We start from the raw sequence: 19,789 nt of genomic DNA on the forward strand, positions 1-19,789 counted from the left end.
GTACATGTTCATATCCTTGAAGATGTATCATGGGGGTGTTGCAACCTAGAAGACACAAATTTGACTAACAAGTTATAAGTACATGAGTCATTTTAGAACTCTAATTTACTTGCCCTTCCTAAACCTCTAGAGTGTAATTCCTTCCTGTTTAACTACTAGTTTTATGTACCTCTACATCCTTACTAGATAGTACATTCTTGTGAGTAGGGGCTGCCGTACATTAGGTGGTCATTGGAATACTCCACACTGTACCATTTAGTGAATGAACCAGTGTATTTAGCTGAATATTGTGACAGAACATGTACCCTATAACTGAAGTGACAGACATAGTATTAGTTGGTTTTAATTTAGAGTAGTTTGAAAAGAAAGAGTCCCTGTGAAAGTCTCATCAGGTCTCATCTAAGGTAAGTAGTGATATATTGTTGCTATGTAATATTGTGCTTCATTTTCTTTAAAATATTATAGTTACTGGAGAACGAGGAGGGGGAGGTATAGTCTACCTTAATTAGACCGAACTGAGCACAACACTATTTTGGCCTAAAAAGAAAGGGGGAAAAAAGACAACCAGAGGAGCTTGACAAGAAGAGTAAATATCCCACTTAATAGTGGGATGGGATAAAATATACTTTCCTTTCTGCATATATATTTTTTTCTATTTTCTCCTTTTAGGAAGAAGAGGAGGAAGAAGAAAACAGGATGTCTGAAGAAGCTGAAAGACAGTATCAGGAACAACAGAAGAAGATGCAGGCTGATTCCACTGTTCAGACAGATCAGCCAGAAACAATGGTTCCCACTTCATTTGTGAATATCAATTTTGAAATGGAGGGAGAGTGTGAAATAATTAGGGAAAACAAACAAAACCCAGTCTCTGCCCCACCATAGAAATGAAACAATTATTACACTTCAAATCTAGGGTTGTTTTTAGACCATGAACTTTCAGTCTCTATTCAATGGACTTAATATATATTTATATTTTAAATTATTAAGTTATCCAGAATGGAAAAGTATGTCATCATTCTTGAGCTCTATCTCACAAAAGCCAGATCTGAAATACCATTATTTGTACTATGCTTTCATTGTGTCAAATCAGTGATTTAAAAAAAATGATCTTTTGAAATATTAGACATTCTACAGCTGCCATTTGCCTCTTAAGTTAAAAAATACCATCAAGCTTGTCTATTAGTTGTGTTTGTAAAAAAAAAGAGAAAATTGTTAATTAAGGCTCACCAGAACTGATATTCCTAGTTTCAGATATTTTAAATGAGGATTTTTCTCCCCTTTCTCATTCTGCCTTGCATTTATATATACCTAACCATTTACTTTGCACTAAGGCTGGTTCTTTGAGTGTATAATAAAGGATTACAATGGAAGCACTTTGAATTTTGTTTCATTCAGAGTAACTTTATTTTATGGCAGTGTATTTCAGTTTATAGCACAGAATAATTAACTCTAAAGTACAGCCATCCTCTAGTTTAATGGCTGATTATTTTTGGAATTAGATTGCCAAGGCTTTCATTTGAGTGCATCTGGGTGAATTCAAACCTCTAACCATGATTATTAGCTAAACTCACTTTGCATTTGTATCACCCAGGAACTCCAGTTCATGCAACTACTACTATTTTGAGATAGGTCTCCATTTTTCAGTGCAGATTAATCTTGTCATTCTTTTCAGTAGTTAATTAATGTAATGTTAAAAAGTGCTAATTTAAAAAATGTGCTAATTCTGGAATGGATTAATACATTTATATTAGTACATAACACATAGCATCTTGTGATTCAGAGTGGAGGAACAAATGAAGATACAGCCCCATAGGAGCGAACTGTTGTCAAATACTGTACAAGTAGCAATGGTAGCTGTCATTCAACACTTTGATGTAGCACTAATGAGGTAGGTAGACTACTTGAACCAGCTTGAGCATTTCTGTTATGTTGTTTGCAAATCTTAGGTGATATTATGAAGTTATTTTTTAAATAATACTTCTAAATATATGTTCAGAATCTTATACCTGTGTGACTTTGATTTATAATGAATATGGATAATGGATTTTTAAATGCTTTCAAAATGCTTATTTACAAATTTTAAAACTTTTATAAATTAATAGCAATGCTGATAAGTCTTCAAAACAGCTTATACTATTATTAAATATGTTTTTAGAGAAACAATATATAGTAGACCTATTGTAGAAATCTGTTCTACATGAACATTTGTTATGAAATTCTTTGGCTAGAGTTGAAAGGATTTAGGAATGATCTTTAAGTAAGAGTCTTTAGTTAATTTGGATTCATGAAATAGTGATTCATAATATATAACAGTAATCTTTATTTATGGACCTATGTTCTTTATAATTTAATACTTATATTATCTTCAGACCATGCTGATTATGTAATTCGTCTCAAACTGCCTTAATGACTTTTCCCCTCTAATTTGTTCTTGATTTGAAATGATGTTATTGTTGTATACCTTCAAGTCAGAACTAACTCGTGCTGACCCTCCAGCAGGTTTTCAGAGGAAGTTCAGTCATATGGGATATTACCCATCTTTCTCCTGCTGAGTAGATGGTGGATTTGAACCATGTACATTTGAGTTGGCAGCATAGTTTCTTACCACTAAGCCACTAGAGCTCCCTCAATTTGAGACAGCACCTCCAGTTCATATATGGATAACAAGTGAATGCATCTGTGATATTCTAAATCTTCTGTTCCTATTGGCAGTAGTAGTATGTAAAGGAGATCTAGGAACTCTTATGATTGTTGTAGAAAGAACACTTTTTTTACAAAGGTTCTATATTTCTTGAATTTTACTTTCTTTACTAGTCTAACAGTGGCCAATCATATTGTTTGTAAGTGCCTTAAATTTTTATACTTTTTTTGTTTATACAAACTAAAATTCTCCTAAATGGGTTAAATGGCTTATCTTATTTTAAGCCTCTCTATTTCCTAATTTCTGTTTCAGGTCTTTTAATAACTTCTAATCCCTTTAGATCATAACTATGATACTTTACCCCCTTTCAATTAAACTATTAAGGAATAGTTTAATTGAAAATCCTTTTATGGTGATTTAACTTCAACTGTCATGGCTCTTAATAAAGTAGAGCTATATTTTATAAAATGCAATTCTTGTACTGGTGAATAAAGCTAGACAAAATTTTATAGTAGTGATATATTTTAGTCCTCCTCCACACCACAATGATTTCAATGAAGATACTACTTTGAATTATTTTTGTTAGAAACATTTTTTTAAAGGAAGATTGTGTTAAAATACTTCTAACTCAGAAATGAAATAACTATACTAATAGGAAAGTCTTATCTTTGTTACATGTATTTAGACTAAAGGTTAAATGTTATGGCATTTATATAATGTTTCTCAGTATTCAGGTTGTGTGTAATCAATGTCAGAAACATTTAATAAAACTTAAACCTTTACAAAGAGAGTCAAGAAGAAGATGGAGAATGTGTGCTAACTGCCTCCTTGAAAAACTGCCTCCTTTGCCATGAGATCAGAGAACTAGATGGTCATATTTACTCTTATTCCATTACTAAACATTTTGATTAGAGATTCCAGAGAAGAATCTTCATCAGATTGGGGAAAATGCAGAACACAATTTTAAATACTCATGAACTCCAGACTTTCTGGAGCCATGAAAAGGAATGTATCTCTGAAAGTATTACATGGATAATACTGTAAACATTAAACCAAAAGTACTCAGTTATCTTAAAATGGAACAGTTTAGCTTGACTAATAATAAAAAAGGTTTGCCTTGAGCATTGTGCTCTTTTTAAGATCCAGATAGGATCATCCTGACAACAGCAACTTGAAAAATAGGAACCGTAGGGGGTAGTGAGTTTATGTTAGTGGGAAGAACAACTCAGAAGAGAGAATGGTAGCACAACACAAAGAAGGTAATGAGTATCACTAAATTGTATACCTTGAAACTTGAACTGGTGTTATTCTAGGCTTTGTATACAACAAAATAGAAATTAAGAAAAAACAAAAACTTTTCTCTTTAAACATCATACAGATTCAAAGTGAACACATTTAACTTTAGCAAACAAGACTTGCCAGAGAAATTAAATGGGACTAGAATTCACCATATCCTAACAAGCACTTATTTCATCCTATTGATTAAAAGGAGTAGCCAGTCTTGGAAAAGAATATCATGCTTTGAAAAAAGTCATGAAGGAGAGGAAGACCCTCAAGGATAGAGACTGACCCAATGACCGCAGCAATGGCTGAAGCACACAGCAGGAATTTTAAGTCTGGTGTAGGGTTGGCAGGGTTTTTTGATGTACACAGAGGGCACTAAGAGTGGGAGTCACCTCAGTAGCACCTACAACCGCCACCAACTTTGCTTCCAAACTACTGAAGCTGGAATTCCAGCAATCCACACATTGGCAGTGATCTACAGGCAGATTAAAGTTTTATTTAAACCATTTCTAAGAATTCTGTTTCAAATGTTTTGTGTACACTATTCAAACCTTCAGATATCATGTATCATCAAGGTCTGTAGAATTTTCATTGTCATTTGCAACAAGGGCTTCTCTGTTCTCGTATGTCCAGAAGCCATTCAGATCAATTAGAATGGTGGTTACTGTGTCTCCCTGATTACTGTTGATTAAATCCTGAAGAGAGATTCTTAAAGGATCCTTTGGCTTTACCATATCAAAGATTTCATCCTGCAAAAGAAAAAAAAATACAATGAAATCTGATACCTAATTCACTTTTAACAATTTCCATCACATAATGATATAAAATTTATAGCTGATACTAAGCTTATGGAAAGTTTCTTCCTTCTAGATTTTATTTTCCATTTAACAGATAGGTGGCTGCATTTTCTTTACCTAAAATCACAATCTTAATCTACAACCAGGAGAAGATAAAATAGATGACTGGGACCTTCTAAGAATGAAATCCCTATGCACATCCAAAAACTTCTCCAACAGGGTAAAAAGGGAAGCCACAGACTGGGAAAAAGTATTTGGTAATGACATGTCAGATAAGGGACTTATATCTAGAATTTATAAAATACTTGAGCACCACAAGATAAAGGTAAATAATCCAATAGAAAAATGGGCACAGGATATGAACAAACACTTCACCAAAGAAGACATTCAGATGGCCAACAAGCACATAAATAAATGTTCACAATCCCTAGCTCTAAGAGACATGCAAATCAAAACAACTATGGGATATCATCTCACCCCAGTAAGAATGGCAAAATTTAAAAGAACAGCAAGCAACAAATGCTGGCGAGATTGTGGAGAAACTGGAACCCTTATTCACTGTTGGTGAAAGTGTAAAATGGTACAACCACTGTGGAAAGTGGTGTGGCACTTTCTCATAAAGTTGCAAATAGAGATACCATTTGACCCAGCAGTTCCACTACTGGGAATATACCCTAAAGAGACAATAACTGACATCCAAGCAGATATATGCTAACCCATGTTTATCACGGCTTTGTTCACAATAGCAAGGAGTTGGAAACAACCCAAGTGTCCATCAACAAATAAATGGATAGAGAAGCTGTGGTATATTCACACAATGGAATACTATGCTGCATTGAAAAACAAGGAACTCAGGCAATATTATTCATGACCCTGGAGGACATGCTGAGTGGAGTATCTCAATCACAAAAGGACAAATACTGCATGGTACCACTGTTATAAAACAGGACAGATATCGGGGCTGGGGTAAGACTGAGAAAAACTGCATAAATTATGTATACTGCATTGAAACAGATAAGGGAGAGAACAATTTAAAAGTGATATATGATAGGGTATTATGGTTATCACAAGAGTCCAGAATGAAGGCTGCATAGTGGAGTTACTCGGGGCAGTGGGGAGTGGAGTGTGGGGGATTATATACCAATGAAAGAATTTTACTTTTCAAAGAGGAGCGAACTGGGTGGGGGAGGGGTGGGCAGGGAGAAATGTGCAACAATGAATGAATGGAACTCCAAATCTCTGTAAATGTTCATTATAATTAATAAAGTAAAAAAAAATCACAATGTTATTTGCAGTTTCATTAGCTACATAATAGCTATTCTACATTTTATAAATGAAAGAATAACCTCAGAATTTGATCCATGCCACATTGCTGATTATGGGCAAATTACCTAGTGCAGTGCTATTTTAATATCTTACATTCCTATACTTTAATAAGAGTCAAGACAAAGCTTTATTTCCAATATTTATACAGACCTTAAGGTGGCAAAGAGAGAAGAAAGTTACATATTAATATAAATTATTTCCAACGAATTAGTACATATATTTTTGTAGTAAAATTATTCAGTATTTTAGTAGTATCTAAAGAGAAAAGTTGTGTTAAGAAAAGATTAGAAACACAAATAGTATAATCAATAGCACTGAAATGACATGCAGAAACTGGTATAAATTTTACTGCATATATTCTCAAAAAAAACCCAAAAACCAGTAAGGAAGAGAGAACAAGAATAATGCAGGTACATGTGTAAACCTCATTTTTGTTAAAACTCATTTCAGGGCGGCTACATTTTTTAAATGGGGACAGGATGCATTCTTGACACACTCCTTTCCTAATTTTAAACCATGCAGTGTTTCCCTGCTCTGTTCTGAGGACTACTTCGTCGTCCAAGTATAGGACCATAAGCACAATTAAGTATTCCGGGATTCCTATTTTCATCAAGGTTAACCACAATTTGTTGTGATTCACACAAATGCCTTTGCATAGTCAATGAAACACAGATAGACATTCCTCTGGTACTCTTTGCTTTCTGCCAGGATCCATCTGACATTGGCAGTAATGTCTCTAGTGCCACACAACCTCTTCTAAACCCAGCATATATTTCTGGTAGTTCTCTGTCAATGTACTGTTCAGTCTTTTCTAGATAATCTTCAGTAGGATCTTGCTAGTGTATGATATAAGTGATATTATTCAATAATTTCCACATTCTGTCAGGTTACCTTTTTTTGGAATGGGAATAAATATCGATCTCTTCCAGACAGTGGGCCAAGTAGTTGTCCTCCAGATTTCTTGGCACATTTATATGCAGAACAGAACAGATAATTTGGGAAGCAGGGCTTTAATAAGGAGGAATATGGCATCAACATTGGAGGAAGACTCATCAATAACCTACATTATGCAGATGACACAACTTTGCTTGCTGAAACTGAAGACCTGAAGCACGTACTACAGAAGGTCAAGGACTGTAGTATTCAATATGGATTGAAGCTCAACATCAAGAAGACAAAGACACTCACCACCGAGCCAATTGGCAGCACCATGATATGATGGAGAAGAAATTGAGGTTGTTAACAATTACAGTTTGCTTAGCTCCACAATCAACACTCATAATACCAGCAGTCAGGAAATCAAAAGACGAATTGCATTGGAAAATCTGTTGTCAAGGACCTCTCCAGAGTACTGAAAAGCAATGATGTGAGTCTAGAGACTAAGGTGCACTTGATCCATGGTCTTCACTTGTTATTCTTCAAAGAGCTGGACATTAAGGATGACAGAAGAAGAATGTCTTTGAGTTGTGCTATTGGAGAAGAGTCTTGAACATGCCATGGACCACCAAGAAAACAAATAGGTCTGTCTTGGAGAGGTTGAAACAAGTCTCTCCTTTGAGGCTAGAATTCTTTTTTTTTTTTTAATTTTAATGAATGTTTACAGAGACTTTGGATTTCCATTCATACATTGTTGCACACTTTCCTCCTTAACCACCCCTTCTCTCAGTTCCCTCCTCTTGAAGAGAAAAAGAAAAAAAAATCCTTCATTGTTATACAATCCTCTCCCCACCCCCCACCCCAGTCCTTTACTATGCAGCTCTTATTCTGGACTCTTGTCATGAAAATAATACCTAATCATATATTCCTTTTAAACAGTTCTCTTCCCTCATTTGTTTCAATGCAGTATACATTATTTATCCCCTCTTAAGTTCCTCCCAGCACCGATGTCAGTCCCATTTTACAACAGTGGCACTATGCAGTATTTGTCCTTTTGTAACTGAGATATTTCACTAGGAGGCTAGGATTTTGAAGCTCTGCCTCACATACTTTGGGCACATGGCCAGGAGAGATTGGTCCTTATAGAGGGACATCATGCTTGGAAGGGTGAAGGGACAGTGCAGGAGAGGAAGACCCTGGTTGAAATGGATTGATATAGTAACTGGGGCAATAGGGGTTGCTGTGTCAGAATTAGTGAGACTGGATCAGGACAGGGAGGAGTTCAGAGCTAGTGTACACAGGGTCACTATAGGTCACAGGTGACTCAACAGCACATAACAGTTTAAAAGTATTAGTTCTTGTCTGATGCAAAGTTTCAAATTTGTTCCATTTATATTAAACCAAAAATGGCAAGAATATTATGTTCTCTCATTGCTGTCAAGTTTGTTCCCATTCACAGCTGACCCTCCAGTGGGTTTCCAAGGCTGTAAATTGTATGAGAGGAGACTGCTCATCTTTCCCCCTCCCAACAGCTGGTGGATGCACACCACCACAGAAACACAGTGCAACACTATCAAATTAACCTAAATGAGTGCTGGTTATTCAATGTTTTTTAATAGTTAGTGAGAAAATGTTTAGTACAATGCTAAGTAGAAACCTATGTGTCAAATACTGCTTTCCACTAATTTAAGTTTATAACTTAAATATAATTCCAAAGTGAGCAAAACCTTTGAAGTAGCACACCAAAAAAAATTCCAAAACTTAGTTTCCAACCTAAAAATTCCGTTTACAGTGGAACAGACTGAAAAGATGTGGGGTATACTATTTCTCTTAATTTTCAAAGAAACTGAATACATCCAATGAGAATACAAAACTAATAATCTTAAAATCAATAAACTGATTTGAATAAGCTACACAAATCAATCAGTTCAACTGTGGTCTAAGTTTCTATTAATTTAAATATGAATAACAGCAAATGCCTTATTCTGTATTGGATTTACAGCTCAAAAGTTGCCTCATATAAAATTTCACTCAATATAAATGATTATCTGATATTATGTAAATTAAAGGAAAAGGTAACCTTGACATCTTGAAATGAAACAGGATCTTGTCCATGGATTTTCATTAGTTCCTGTATGGCCTGTATGTAATAGAAATAAGTTTATAAATTTAAAAAAAGAGAACAGTCAATAACCTTGTTCCTACTTTATTTTAGCTTTTCTTAGGTTCACTTTTTCTCTTTGCTATCAGGCCCAAGCCTGACTGTCTCAACCACTTTTGTCAATATTCTCAACTTTCTGGATTTTACCCCACATCCAGTTGGCAAATCCTGAACACTGTATCAGTGTAACAATCTTTCTAATCTTAAACCACAGCTACTGAAAACTTCACAGTGAAATAAGACAAGACTGCAGGTTGTTCCTACAACACAGGCATGCTCTCCAAACTGCATGTGAGTTCTCAGCATGACCTAGCAATTATTCTTTCATGCTATTCTAATTTTCCATATGCGCTGTTCATATATTCACTATACTGTAGGCCTTCAGTTTTTCTTCTTACCACACTTTGCTTTCTATGTGATAGGAAAAAACAAGGGAGAATAAACTCCCTCAAATTCTTACCTTTTATAAAAACTTTTTTGAAAGAAAATTAAGGAACTTCTGTGATCCTCACTCACTCATGTCGAGTGTGAACCAACTCAGATGACCTTCCAGTGCATTTCAGAGGCTGTAAATCACACTGAAGGAGATTGCCTAATTTTCTCTTGTGGAGCCACTGATGGATTTGAACTGTGGGATAGGTGCTACTATTGGGTTAGCAGCAAAACTCTATGTACAGACTATGCCACCAGACTAGCTGGACTAATCACATATTCCAGGTCACATCATTCACTAAGGGACAGGGAAATCTTCAAATTCTTGGTTAATATTCAACCAAGTGAGAGAGCTCTGGTGGCATGGTAGTTAAGAGGTTATGCTGCCCACCTGTAGGCACAGAGTTTGAATCTAATAACCGCTCTGTGGGAGAAGGATGGGAAATCTCCTGTGTGATTTACAGCCTCTGAAAACCCACAAGAGGGTCAGCTATGAGTTGGTGGTAACTCGACAGCACATAACAACAACAACACTGAACTAAGTAATTATGATCTAAGTGTCTCTTCTGAATATGGTGCTACCATTAACAGAATGCCACAAGGACTTTTTCTGAACTAGGTCAGAATCTGTGAATAAACTCATAGTACCATAAGCAGAGTGGTACATCTAAGTGATGCACCATCCAGACCTTGCTTATCACTTAAATCAACAAAAAGTTACTTAAAAATATATATGACTCTCCATGTAGGTTTTTGAGGCTGCAAACTGTAGGGGAGGAGACTTCTCATCTTTCTTCCTTGGAGCCCCTCATGGATTCTCTCCTACAGAATCCACTAGAAATAGAGAAAGTACAAATAACAACATAGTTGGTCTAAAACCGGTCATCAATTAAGAAAGCATTAAAGATCAATTTTTAACTTAATTAAAATAATCTCGCCGAACTGGCGCACCTACACTGGACCACTCTATTTAACTATAGAAGAAATGTTAGTATGAGTAACATGCACAAGCTTCTATCAGAATGAATGCCTACTGATAGTTAACAACCGAGTAGAGAGAAACCACCTATAAATTGGCCTATTACACAAATTGTTAACCCAGCACAGGATTGCACTACAGGAAAGATTAAAAGAACTAAAAGGAACTCAGCAAACATGAATCCTGTCTGGTTACCAAAACCATCACCTCTAGCATTACTATTATTAGGCATACTGCCTGCTCAGTGACTTTAGTTAAATGGCTGCGGTACTCTGACTGTGCAAAGGCAGCATAACCATTTGCTCTTATTAAGGACTTATGTGAATGGCTTAAAGAGGGTTCAACTTTCTCTTACTCTAATCATTGATATTGACCTTCCCATGAAGAGGCAGGAATGAACTTGTAAGACAAGAAGATCTCATGGAGCTTTATCACTAGACTTTGATAAGTAAGGAAACAGGATTTCTCATGCATATGTGTACCTTCAATGACCAGTACAGTCCTTGACATAGTAAAGACCCCATGTATGTAAAAATGAAACCCTACATTCTAGATTCCAAATCAGCTGATTTAGCACATTTATGTATTTTTTTGAAAAATCTTGATTGCCTTCTGAAATCTGTTAACTGTAAACCTTTTTGGTAAGCTGAAAAAATACCAATCATGGAATTGTCACTGGTACAAAATATCTTATGCAAAGAAGACTTACCCTAAAGAAATAATTAAGAGAAAAGACATTCAGATATCCTTTGTTCTCAATATCAAGCAGTTTAAAAATATACTGCAGAGCTGCTGGTTCTTTTCGGTTTTCTAACGCAAGAACAAAGTCTAGGTAGGTCTTGTAGTCCTATAAAAAAAAGAAATGAGCTTAGTTGAGAACTTACACAAAAACTCATTGCTTTTGGGGTGGGTTTACAAAGCTGTTAAATGCACTGGACGAGACTGCTCATTTTTCTTCCAGGGAAGCCCTGGTCAGGGTATAACCACCAAGCGCACCAGAACTCCCTAGTAGAGGCCTCAATTGAAATTAATTTTGCCAGTGACCTTGGCATAAAACTTAAAAGATCATCAAAGGAAAAAAATTGAGGCAAATTCAGAAGCCCTACCTAAACTAAGATTTACATAGATTATCAAATATAATTCATGTACACTCAACAGAGGATAAACTAGGCCACTGAGACTTCCTAAAATTAAAGTCTTATGTTTATCAAAAGACATTTACAGAAGAACCAGAAGAGAACCTACAAACTGGGGAAAAAATATTTGGCAATGATACATCAGACACTCTAAAATTTAAGGGACTCATCTCTAAAATGGATAGAATCTCCAACATCTCAACAAGAAAAAGATAAGCAACCCAACTAAAAATGGGCAGAAGACAAGAATCAAAGAAGTCATTCAGGTGGCAAAAAAAAAAACAAAAAAACAACCAAACCAAAAAAACAAACCACCTCAAAACAAAACCACCTAAAGAAATGCTTCAAGAAATACAAATCAAAACAACATATTCTCACTCCAGCAATAATGGCAATATTCAATAAGAAAGCAAACAACAAAGGCTGGAGGGAGTGTGGGGAGATTTGAACTCTCATATACTACCGATAGAAATGTAAAGTGATGTAACCACTACGGAAAGCAGTTTGAAAGTTAAAAAGTTGAGAACAGATGTACCATTCAAGCCAGCAATCCCATTGCTAGGTATTTATCTTAAAGAAATAAGAAATGCAAAACAAACTGATACTTTTCCATGTTTATTGCAGCACTATTTATAAACAGCAGAGTTAGAAACAACTCAAGTGCCCATCAATGGATGACTAGCTAAAGAAATTTTGGTACATTCACACAATGGAGTATTATGTATTACTAAAACATTTCAAGTATTTCTGGGGTTTTTGGAAGGTATAAAGATAGATTTATTATAAAGTTACATTCCAAAAGATGAAACAAAGCCTTCTTGGAAAGGAAATACGGAAAAGGAGATATTTCAAATATTTGTCAAATACTGCAGGCACATGGATGAAACTAGAATATTATGCTGAGGGACATAAGCAAATCACAAAAGGGCAAATATGGAATAAACCACTAACTTAAACAGCTAAGAAACAGTTCTCTCTTTTTTTTTAAGAAACAGTTCATACACCAAATCAAACTTTATTTTAATAAATATAATGAGGGTTAAGGGAGATGAAAACTAAGGAAGAGAGGAAAAAAGTGATTTTAAATACTATTTATAATTTTCTTAAATATATTGCATTAGAGTAATAAAAGAATAAATGTATAGCCTCTTTTTTTCCAACCTGGGCTGGTTCACCCCTCCTTAAGCAATCTGGTGGTTCCCCGTTTCCAGGGGGTCACCATATTAATGCCGAATTTAGTGGGGACACCAGATCGGCATAGGGCAACTACAGCCCAGAACTCCTCCAGCCTCAGCCTCCCAAGTAGCTGGGACTACAGGCACGCACCACCACGCCCGGGTGTAGAGCCTCTTTTGTTCTAAAGTTGTCAAATAATTTTATTTTAACAGTTGTAGAATGTATAGCCTCTTATACAGGGTTAGCCTGATTTAAGCCACGGCAAATATGATACTATATCTAACATAATTTAATGACTACCTATCTGAAAGAGCTCTAGTGGCCAAGCAGTAAGGAGCTGTGCTACCAACTCAAAGGCATACAGTTTAAATCTCCTCCCATGCCATTTGCTGCCTGTGACAGCCTGCTAGAGGGTCAGGTATGAGCTGGTTCCAACATGATGGTATGTAATAACAACCACCATCTGAAAAGTCAACAGGATTTGCCAGTTTATTGGATCATTTTTACTACTTCATATTCTGCCATAGCAGGTACATGGATAATGAAAAAAATTAAAATTTTCTACTTACTCTGAGCCTATAAAGAAAGTAAGATTTTAAATTAAGCATAAGATTAAAGGATCCAAATCTCAAATAATTTGAGCTGGTTATACTTTTCAAGATATTATTCCCAAACCTAACTCATTGCCACTGAGTCAATTCCACCTCACAATGACCCTGTAAGACAGATTAGAAGTGCCTTCACAGGGTCTCTAAGGCTGGAATTGTTAAGGAAGCTGAATGCCAAATCTTACTTTTTGAACTGCTCTGCCTACTAACCCACAGGGGCTCCTTAAGAACTTGTTACACACTGAAATAAAAATAATGCTGCATAAACAACATCAAGAAAAGGTCCTGAGGAAGTTGTGGGAGTCTCAGTTTTTAACTGTATTAGGAGATTTAAAGGATTACCATTTCTCCATCATAAGTGAGACATTCCTGGAAAACACGGTCTAAGAAGACATTGGTCATAGTTGCAGTTCCATAGCGTGAGAGTTCCTCTTTACTGAGCATGCCATTGAGATCCTTATCAAGATTCAAATATTGGCCTTCAGAAGAGATGAAAATAAGCATCAAAATAAACTTTAATTTATAAAAACAAAAGGAGAGACATTAGCAAAAAACAGTAACATCAATTATCCTTGCAATCTTGATCAGAACAAGCACTACATTAGAAACAGTCAAAACCAGGTAAGAAGGCCATGGTCTTTGGGCTGTTTCACTTAAATAAATATTTGTTTTCTATTTGCAACTTTTCGAAATTTCCAGACTTTCTAAATCAGATGGAGGTAGGGGGTCAACCAAAAGCACTAATGATGGCACTTAAGAGTAGCAAGCAAAGATGCAATAAAAATGGAGTCAGAAGAACCACTCAACAAGATAACATAGTTGTTGTTTTTGTTGTTGTTATGTGCCATCGAGTCGCTTGCGACTGACAGGGACCCTATGTACAAACAGCCCTAAACTCTGCTCTGTTCTGTGCAAATCGCACTGTCTCCGACACTCCCATCCCGATTATCCCAGTCACTGAATCAATTCACCTCATAGAGGGCCGTCTCTCCACCCTCCCAAGCATGATGTCCTTCTCCAAGGACCGGTCTCCCCTCACAACAAGTCCAAAGTATGTTAGACGGAGCCTCAGAATCCTTGCCTCCAAGGAGCCACCCGGTTTAACCCTTTCCAGGACAAATAACTAAAGAAATTCAAACCAGGCCTGAGAACACCTTCCTCTGTGGCCTTGGAACAGCACTTTATCACAGTGAAAAATAACAGCTAACTAACATCTATAGTGACATTCCTGAGTCAACAAGAAAGGACAAACTTACCTTTGTCTGAAAACCAGTAACTGAGAAATGAGTAATTTGAATTTTAAAATCACAGTAAGAGCATACCATAAACCCTCAGTGCAGAGGGAGCAGAAAACCAGTTTGTTTCTTGACTTTCTTTAGACAGTTCCTCATCCCTTAGCTAAATGAACAAAGAAACACAATTAGGGGACAGTAACTGTCAGATGATATAAATAGTTTTAAAACAAACAAATATATTTACCTCCAATAAATCATCTAGGAAGCTGCATGCTAAAATATCTTGAATTTTTATCTTCCCTTTAAAGAAACACAGTAATTTCATTTTTAAAACCAGAACTCAACTTTTCAAAAAGTATCTTTTTACTAAAAGTAAAATTCTTGCTATAAACCAATGAAACAAACAGCTCAAGAAATAGTATTTTAGAAGCAGTATCATATTAAGTAGTATTTCAAAGCTTCTCAGCTCTGATGTTCTAAAATCCTTAGTACCTAAGTCTGTAAGGAACATTTAACAAAATCTTTACTTGTATTCTGCCCTTAACTATATAAACTGGAGCTTTAGTGGCCTAGTGGTAAGGAGTTGTGCTATGAGCACAGAGGTAGATCCAGGCAATCTCCTTCCACGTGATTTATAGCCTCTGAAAACCCACTGAAAAGTCAGCTATGAGAACCAGTTGACTCACTGACTCAACAGTATACAACAAACATTATAAACCCACCTGATAAATCCTTCCTAAATTTCACAAATCTAGGATAACAAATTATAAAAGAACCAGAAAGAGCTACAGTCTTAAGAGTTCCTCTGTCTTTTTTTTAGGGATGCTGAAACTTTGAGAGGTTGGGGGATATTCCTCATCACACTTTTGGTTACAGTTGTTGCCAATAATGAATTAAAGAAGAACTGGTAAAAATCTAAACCAAAGTTCTGTTGCTGTCTTGAGTATTTCTCTGCCTCCTTGAAATTCATTACATTATTAATGACAACAAAATACTCATAAAAGAACAAACGGGGAAAAAAACTGACATTTTCTCTAGTATTGATATTTCTAAATTATAAAAAAAAATAATTTACCTGTTCTTAGAGGATCTAAAAAGAAGAAGAACTTTCTAACAGCAGTGCAAACATAGAAAGAATAAAAGGATTTTTCCAGCCCATCTAATTGCGGCAAAGTAGGGATAAGTTCCAATATGTAATTTTCTAAATCCTGAATGAAAGAAAACAAAATACAAATTAAAAACATCAACTTTTAATTTTTACTGGAATATAATTTCAGTTCTAAAAACTATTTCACACAACAGCACATTAATAATGAATATAGAATCATAACCTTAGTGGTGAAACTACTAATTTTATTTCTTATGCACTTTTCAAGTAAGTAACATCCTACATAGTTCAAACTTAATCAAAAGATATTCAGTAAAATGTCTGCCTTTCACCTGTGTCCTCTTCCTACAGGTAACCTCTATTGCCCACTTCTGATGTACCCTTCCACAGATAATTGATACACATATGAGCCAACACATACACATGTATTTTTGTCACCTCTTTTTTACACAGGATATAACAGCATATAAATAAATAACACCCCCCAAAATAAATAACACCACCTAACAATGGCACCTAAAAAGCACAATCCATAAATGCTGTATCTGACTTTTATTATCTAACAATAATTAATGTTATGCACTCTTTATTGGCTCTTAAAGAGCTGTAACTTTAAAAAATAGCTACATCTGATTCCATTGTATATATGGACTATAATTTAACCAGTTTTCTAATGATTAAACTTAGCTTGTTTCCAGTCTTTCCTACTCTAAAAAACAATGCTATGTGGGCTAACCTGATTCATTGTTCATTTATAGATATTGTGAAAGAAAATGTATAGCATAAATTTCTGAGGGGAAAGGTAAAATGTTCATAATTTTGATAAATAATGGCAAATTTCTCACCTCTCTCTAAAAGGCCACTTTAAATTCACATTCATTCTTGCCAGCAATATGATGACTAGTTCCACAATTACCAAACTGTGCATCAAAGCACCTTGGATGTGCCAGAATGAATTAAAAATAGAAATATTTTATAGATGCTGTTAATTCTTATATCCTGCCAAGTCAGAACCAAATCACAGCTAACAACCCTAAGTGAGTTTTCAGAGTCAGTAAACTGAACAGGAGGAGACTGCCTATCTCTCCTTCATGGAGCAGCTGGTGGATTTTAACTGTGCACCTTTGGGGGGTGTGTGTGTGTGTGTATTAGCTCATATATGTGTAAGTGTGTGTATGTATGTATGTGTATATATATAGTTGTTTATTGCCTTTGAGTCAAGCACAACTCATAGCAATCCTATGAACAAAAGGTCTGAAGCCTTTCTATAACTATCAACATTTATCAAAGTTCAGAGCTTCTGGAGGCATGTCGTTTAGGAAGTGGGTGCCATTCCTTCCAATCTAAAAGATTAAGTGTTGCCATTTCAACCCTAATAAAATCTAGGAAAGTGTAACTCATAGAGCATTGTCTGCATACACAGAAGAGATAATCATATATATGAATTAAAATAGCAGCAGGCTATTTTACAATTTAGACAGTGCACAAACTACCAGTTTGAGATGGCTGACATGGTCAGTATTAGATTGTATCATATCTTTTTTTTCCTTTTCTAAACTTTTTGCTTAATTATATTTCAGCAGCACTAGAACCTACTTCCTTTGTTAAAAAAAATCCTTATGTTTATGTGTGTGTGATACTCTTTTTGATGGCATCAGTCTTTGCTAAGATGTAGTTTTGGCAGCTGCTATGACAAACACCTCCATTAAAAAAATACAGAATAGTATATGAAGTTTTAGTAGTTAGGAATTTGAGCTTAATGATTATATACCTTGTGTAAATTATTATTTAAGAATGAAGTGAAAAGATATTCTTTTCAATGAATATGTATTCTTTTTTCTTTTTTTTGTGATTTTAAAAAAAGTTTTCAGAAAAGTTGGATTTTCAATTCATTCATTCATTCATTGTTGCACTTTCCTCTCTACCCTCTCTGAATTCACTTAAAACAATTCATTTATTATTGCATAATTTTCTCCCTCTGCCCCATCCTCTCTTTCTACTCTGTGATGTACCTCTTAATTCTTGATGACTGTCATACAAATAATACTTAATCATATATTTCTTTTAAACAATTCTTTCCTTCTTCTGTTCCAATGCAGTATTATCTATCCCCTCTTTATTTAGTTTCCCCTAACCAACATGTCAGTCCTGTTTTATAAAATAATGCAGTATTTTTCCTTTTGCAATGGATATATTTCACTCAGTTCCAGGTTCACACATGTTGTCTATTTTATGAATTCCTTGCTTTTCAGTGCTGTGTCGTATTCCATTGTGTGAATATACCACAGTTTTTCCTATCCATTCTCTTGTTGTTAGGCACTTGAGTTGCTTCTATCTCTTTGCTATTGTGAATAATACAGCAATAAACATGGATGTTCATATATCTGTTTGGGTGGCAGCTCTAGTTTCTTTGTATATTATTTTATTCATATGTTTTTGTTATATGCTGTCAAGTCACCTGCAACTCATAGCGACTCTATGCACAACAGCTCTGAACCCAATATTATCCTGAGGCAATCTCACTGTCTCCAAGAACCCCACCCCCATGACTGTAGTCATGGTGTCAATTGATCTCTTCCAGGGTTTTCCTCTCCTGTGTTGCCCCTCCACCCTTCCAAGCATGATGTCCTTCTCCAAGGACTAGTCTGTCCTGGTAATATGCCCAACGTATGTGAGACAGAGCTTCAAAATCTTTGCCTCCAAAGAGGAATTTGGTTTCACCCTGTTCAGAACAGACCTGTGTTCTCTCTTGGCAGTCCATGATTTGTTCTAAACTCTTCCCCAGCACCACAACTCAAAGGCATCAATTCTTTTTCTGTCATCCTTATTCACTGTCCAGCTCTCTGAGGCATAGCAAGAAACTGCAAAGACCATGGCCTGGATCAGACACACCTTAGTCTCTAGACTGACATCTTTGCACTTCAGCACTCTGGAGAGATCCCTGACAGCAGACTTTTCTAATCCAACTTGTCTTTTGATTTTCTGACTGCTGGTTCCAAGAGAATTGATTGTTGAACAGAGCAAGCTGAAACTGTTATCACTGTCAATCATTTCTCCATCTATAATGGTGCTGCCAATTGGCCCAGTGGTGAGAATCTTTGTTTTCTTGATGTTGAGTTGCAATCTTATATTGAAGACTGCAATCCTTGACTTTCTGCAGTAGATGCTTCAGTACTCCTCAGTTTCAATAAGCAAGGTTGTGTCATCTGCATAACACAAGTTATTGATCAGTCCTCCTCTAATTCTGATGCTGCATTCTTCCTCAAAAAACCCCAGTCTCCTGAATGATCTGTTCTGAATACAGATTGAAAAGTTATGGAGACCCTCTGCCCCAGGTCTTGGATGTCAGCCTGAGATGACCGCAAGGCAAAAGACACATTCCCTGGGAAGATCTGCACTGGCCAACCTCACCTTTCTACTGGAATCTTAAATAGTGACTTAACTAATAATAAAAATGTACTGGAAAAGTTAAAAAAAAAATACAAGAAAAGTTATGGAGACAGGACGCATACCTGGTGCACCCCTTTCCTAATTTTGAACCATGTAGTATTTCCTTGTTCTGTTCTGACGACTGTCCCTGGTCCAAGCATAGACTTTGCATGCGTTCAATCAGGTGTTCTGGGTTTCCCATTCTTCTCAAGGTTAGCCACAATTTGTTGTGATTCACACAGCCAAATGCCTTTGCAGAGTCAATGAAACACAGACATTCTTCTAGTATTGTCTGCTTTTAGCCAAGATCCATCTGACATTGGCAATGAGGACCCTACTTGCACAGCCTCTTCTAAACCCAACCTGTACTTCTGGTAGTTCTCTACTAATGTACTATTCCAGTCATTTTTGGATAATCTTTAGCAAGATTTTACTTGTGTGTGATACTAGTGATGTTATAGCTATTAAGTTATTAGGTCATGAATAGTTTCTTTGACTTATTTTAAAAAAAGTAACTGCTACAGAGAAAGGATTGAAACTGTCAACAACTTCATCTTGACCAATACCCTTGTTACCAGCAATCAGGAAATCAGGAGATGTA

General features: G+C 35.8%; 2 protein-coding genes across 2 annotated transcripts in view; one reads left to right on the top strand and one right to left on the bottom strand.

The window, feature by feature from the left end:
• The window catches only part of FAM177A1 (family with sequence similarity 177, member A1), a 39,402-nt gene extending 38,505 nt beyond the window's left edge, over positions 1–897 (top strand). The window contains exon 5 of the mRNA XM_006891546.1: positions 670–897. Within this exon, the coding sequence (XP_006891608.1) occupies positions 670–882 (213 nt within the window). The 3' untranslated portion in view covers positions 883–897. The remainder of the gene's footprint in view (positions 1–669) is intronic.
• A 3,578-nt stretch (positions 898–4,475) lies between these two features.
• PPP2R3C (protein phosphatase 2, regulatory subunit B'', gamma) overlaps positions 4,476–19,789 on the bottom strand; it is a 29,555-nt gene continuing 14,241 nt past the window's right edge. The window contains exons 4-10 of the mRNA XM_006891547.1: positions 15,727–15,859; positions 14,896–14,951; positions 14,739–14,814; positions 13,759–13,895; positions 11,206–11,343; positions 9,005–9,064; positions 4,476–4,674 (exon numbers count right to left, since the gene is read on the bottom strand). Coding sequence (XP_006891609.1) covers positions 4,486–4,674; positions 9,005–9,064; positions 11,206–11,343; positions 13,759–13,895; positions 14,739–14,814; positions 14,896–14,951; positions 15,727–15,859 — 789 coding nt within the window. The 3' untranslated portion in view covers positions 4,476–4,485. The remainder of the gene's footprint in view (positions 4,675–9,004; positions 9,065–11,205; positions 11,344–13,758; positions 13,896–14,738; positions 14,815–14,895; positions 14,952–15,726; positions 15,860–19,789) is intronic.

Source organism: Elephantulus edwardii, unplaced genomic scaffold (genome assembly GCF_000299155.1).
Source record: "Elephantulus edwardii isolate Elephantulus edwardi_28Jun2011 unplaced genomic scaffold, EleEdw1.0 scaffold00100, whole genome shotgun sequence".
NCBI classification, from domain to species: Eukaryota; Metazoa; Chordata; class Mammalia; order Macroscelidea; family Macroscelididae; genus Elephantulus; species Elephantulus edwardii.